Source organism: Drosophila albomicans, chromosome 2R, assembly GCF_009650485.2.
Source record: "Drosophila albomicans strain 15112-1751.03 chromosome 2R, ASM965048v2, whole genome shotgun sequence".
Lineage (NCBI taxonomy): Eukaryota > Metazoa > Arthropoda > Insecta > Diptera > Drosophilidae > Drosophila > Drosophila albomicans.
In genome coordinates, this window is record NC_047631.2 from 22914004 (window position 1) to 22918398 (window position 4395).

General features: G+C 30.4%; 1 protein-coding gene and 1 long non-coding RNA gene across 2 annotated transcripts; both read right to left on the minus strand.

Annotated features, from left to right (window-relative positions):
• Nucleotides 1–936: 936 nt before the first annotated feature.
• On the minus strand, nucleotides 937–1744 carry LOC127565002 (uncharacterized). Its single transcript, XR_007955235.1, has 3 exons — nucleotides 1387–1744; nucleotides 1087–1323; nucleotides 937–1034 (listed from the first exon to the last, which is right to left on the minus strand). It is a non-coding gene; the product is annotated as an uncharacterized LOC127565002 (long non-coding RNA).
• Nucleotides 1745–2780: 1036 nt separating this feature from the next.
• LOC117574723 (carbonic anhydrase 3-like) lies at nucleotides 2781–3888 on the minus strand (the record flags this gene model as incomplete). The annotated part of the gene is made up of 5 exons (XM_034258651.2): nucleotides 3766–3888; nucleotides 3611–3702; nucleotides 3466–3556; nucleotides 3151–3413; nucleotides 2781–3092 (listed from the first exon to the last, which is right to left on the minus strand). Coding segments are annotated over exons 1-5 (849 nt in total), but the record flags the coding sequence as incomplete, so codon positions are not given.
• Between the last annotated feature and the right edge of the window lie 507 nt (nucleotides 3889–4395).

Below are 4395 nucleotides of genomic sequence, written 5' to 3' on the forward strand. Positions count from 1 at the left end.
TGAAAATATCGTATACTATAAGTGTGCAGTGCATGTAATTATTAGTTAGCTATGGTTGATGGCAGCGAGACAAAACATTTGGAATCTAAGAGTGTGATAAATCTTTAAATTTAATCAAGAAATTCATTATTAATGCACAGTTTAGAAACATTGACATTTCCTATATTGCAGTTTGCTATTGGTTAAATTTTATTTGATATTAATGAAAAGTTAAAAAAATTTTACATTTTATTTTGATAATATTAATAATAATTACATAGAAAACCTTTTATTAATTTAAATTAAATGTTATATATAATTTTTCTGTTGTAAATGGGTTGACTTACTCGAAAGTTGTTCAATATGTTCTTTCGATCTACATTGCGGAGTAAAAAAATATTAAAAATTGGATTTAATTTCACAATCAACGGCTCCCGAAATACTATCCAATGGACAGACTCTTGGCAATCCGGTGTGGTCAACGAGCCATGGTAACTATAAAAATTATGTATTTGCAATTTCTTGAGGATGATTCCAACCGTAACAGCTGGGGGTACTAATGTTGTCGAATGATATTCGCGGATTCGAATAAGAAGCCTTAAAAATTCTTCGATGGATGGCGGTGCTAAAAGGAAACGTTTATGCGAATGTGGCGCTAAGTCACCAAGTGTCGTTAAATTCCTATGGATATCTCTATGCCTTGCATCTGTGTAATTTCCACTTTCACGATACTTAAAAAAAAAAAAGAAAATAATTTAAATAAAGAATATAATAATCAAATTGCTCGCATACATCTGGAATACGAATCATAATCGCCAATACAGCTAATCCATCGGGATGTAAAATAGCTTCTTGCATGGTATTGTATATTGAACGACGATGAACCACATGAATCTCCACATCGTAGCGCCGTCCATTTATTATATGCTCAGCTCCTTTACTGACCATGGATCCCCAGTGGAAATGAAGCTCTTCCGCTATGTATGTACCTTTAAGATCAGCACCACTTACTTCTAAATTTTCAGAAAATCTTGTTTTCCCAATTTTAAAGCTGCCTATATTTCAAAATTATGATAACAGTCAGATAAATAACTATAATTAGCTTACATGAATACCCAGTATTTTTCAATACTGATGGTTCCCCGAAATGTTCAAAGTAATTTCGAAAATTTAGTCTTGGTAATCGTTTATGCTCGCTCTATAAAAGGAAATTATTTTGCTTTAATTCAAATTAATCTCGTTCTAAACTCACGAATCTTTTCGTCAATTCAATGGGGGATTGACTTTTTCCGGTTTTGCATAATCCTTCCCAATCTCTACCGTTCTGGTCATGATTCCAATGAACTATATTATTAAACGCAAAAATTAATTTATTTTAAATACATTATGTTAATAATGAAAGCTTACTCATGTGCGTGTTACGTCCCGTATCAATATGCACTCCATGTGTCGAGGCAAAAAGCAATAGTATCCAAAGTTGACAAAACAATTTCGACATTTTTAATGTTTTAACAATGACTTTTACAACAAAATAACCAATTGTTGTGGTGACTTTTCTACAACTGAGTTCTTAATCTCACTTCATTTTAGATAAAAGCGAAGCGAAGAAGTTCTTATTTATTTACGGCTGACAACAATAAAAAGTCGCAAGACCGATAATAGGCGAACAGTCGTGAAGTACCATTATATCATTCTTAAATTTTAACTATGAATAGAAAATGATAACAGAAATACTATAAAATAGTAATATACAGTATAAGGTGCACATTTGAATTCAAAAGGTTACTTTGAGTTAGCAGTATTTACGTATAAATTGTATTTTTGTGTTTTTCTCATTATTTATTATGACTTAAACTAAGCTCGATTTTGTATCCATTTATCAAAGCATAATACAAATACTAATTGATTTTCCAGGCATTGACTCAAAAAGTGAATTATACTATAAGTTATATAAGTTATAAGTTATTTTTTTTGTTTGGTGCAATGACACAACAACATTTCACATAACTTGGCTTACAAACTTGGCAGACTATTTATTATGCAAATAATTACAAAATAAATTACTGCACAAATACATAGACAGAGCACAAAGTGAAGCGATAAAATGTAGAATGCTAAGTGAATACTTTCTTTTAATTTATTTGTATCAATATGAAATTTAAGTTATACACTATGCAAGCTCTTATGCTTTTGCAGCTAATTGAATGAAGAAGACAAATACATTTTTTTTTATTTTATCTGTAACATAAAATACATAAATACATACAAATACATACAAATACATACAGCTAACTAAGTTCCATCCAATCCTTTAATCCGTTTATTAATTTTATTTATATTTACAACCGATCGATTTGGGAACTTGTTCGCAACTGACATGAAAATATCGTATACTATAAGTGTGTAGTGCATGTAATTATTAGTTAGCTATGGTTGATGGCAGCGAGACAAAATATTTGGAATCGAAGAGTGTGATAAATCTTTAAATTTAATCAAGAAATTCATTATTAATGCACAGATCAGAAACTTTGACATTTCCTATATTGCTGTTTGCGAAAAGTTAGCACGATGCAAAAGTTAATTGTTAGATTTTATTTGATATTAATGAAAAGTTCAAAATATGTTTACATTGTATTTTGATAATATTAATAATAATTACATAGAAAACCTCTTATTAACTAAAATTAAATTTTATATATAATTTTTCTATTGTAAATGGGTTGACTTACTCGAAAGTTGTTCAATACGTTCTTTCGATCTACATTGCGTAGTAAAAAAAGATTAAAAACTGGATTTAAATTGACAATCAACGGCTCCCGAAATACTATCCAATGGACAGACTCTTGGCAATCCGGTGTGGTCAACGAGCCATGGTAACTATAAAAATTATGTATCTCCAATTTCTTGAGGATGATTCCAACCGTAACAGCTGGGTGTACTAATGTTGTCGAATGATATTCTTGGATTCGAGGAAGAAGCATTAAAAAATCTTCCATGGATTGCGGTGTTTGATGTAAACGTTTATGCGAATGTGGCGCTAAGTCACCAAGTGTCGTTAAATTCCTATGGATATCTCTATGCCTTGCATCTGTGTAATTTCCACTTTCACGATACTTAAAAAAAAAGAAAATAATTTAAATAAAGAATGTAATAATCAAATTGCTCGCATACATCTGGAATATGAATCATAATCGCCAATACAGCTAATCCATCGGGATGTAAAATAGCTTCTTGCATGGTATTGTATATTGAACGACGATGAACCACATGAATCTCCACATCGTAGCGCCGTCCATTTATTATATGCTCAGCTCCTTTACTGACCATGGATCCCCAGTGGAAATGAAGCTCTTCCGCTATGTATGTACCTTTAAGATCAGCACCACTTACTTCTAAATTTTCAGAAAATCTTGTTTTCCCAATTTTAAAGCTGCCTATATTTCAAAATTATGATAACAGTCAGATAAATAACTATAATTAGCTTACATGTATACCCAGTATTTTTCAATACTGACGGTTTTCCGAAATGTTCAAAGTAATTTTGAAAATTTAGGTTTGGTAATCGCTTATGTTCGCTCTATAAATGAAAATTATGTTGCTTTAATTCAAATTAATCTCGTTCTAAACTCACGAATCTTTTCGTCAATTCAATGGGGGATTGACTTTTTCCGGTTCTGCATAATCCTTCCCAATCTCTACCATTCTGGTCATGATTCCAATGAACTATATTATTAAACGCAAACATTAATTTATTTTAAATATATTATTTTAATAATAAAAGCTTACCCATGTGCGTGTTACGTCCCGTATCAATATGAACTCCATGTGTCGAGGCAAAAAGCAATAGTATCCAAAGTTGACAAAATAAATTCGACATTTTTAATGTTTTAAGAATGACTTCTACAACAAAATAACCAATTCTTGAGGTTACTTTTTTACAACTGAGTTCTTAATCTCATTTCATTTAACATTTATGTTTCGCTAAAAGCGTGAAGTTCTTATTTAGTTACTGAGTTTTTAATCTCTCTTTATTTAGCATTTATGTTTCGCTAAAAGCGTGAAGTTCTTATTTAGTTACAGCTGACAACAAGAAAAAGTCACAAGACCGATAATAGGCGAACAGTCGTGAAGTACCATTATATCATTCTTAAAAATGTAACTATGAATACAAAATGATAACAGAAATACCACAAAATAGTAATATACAGTATAAGGTGCACATTTGAATTCAAAAGATTACTTTGAGTTAGCAGTATTTACGTATAAATTGTATTTTTGTGTGTTTTCTCATTATTTATTATGACTTAAACTAAGCTCAATTTTGTATCCATTTATCAAAGCATAATACAAATACTAATTGTTTTGCCATGCATTGACTCAAAAAGTGAATTATACAATAAAATAAATAATAAATTT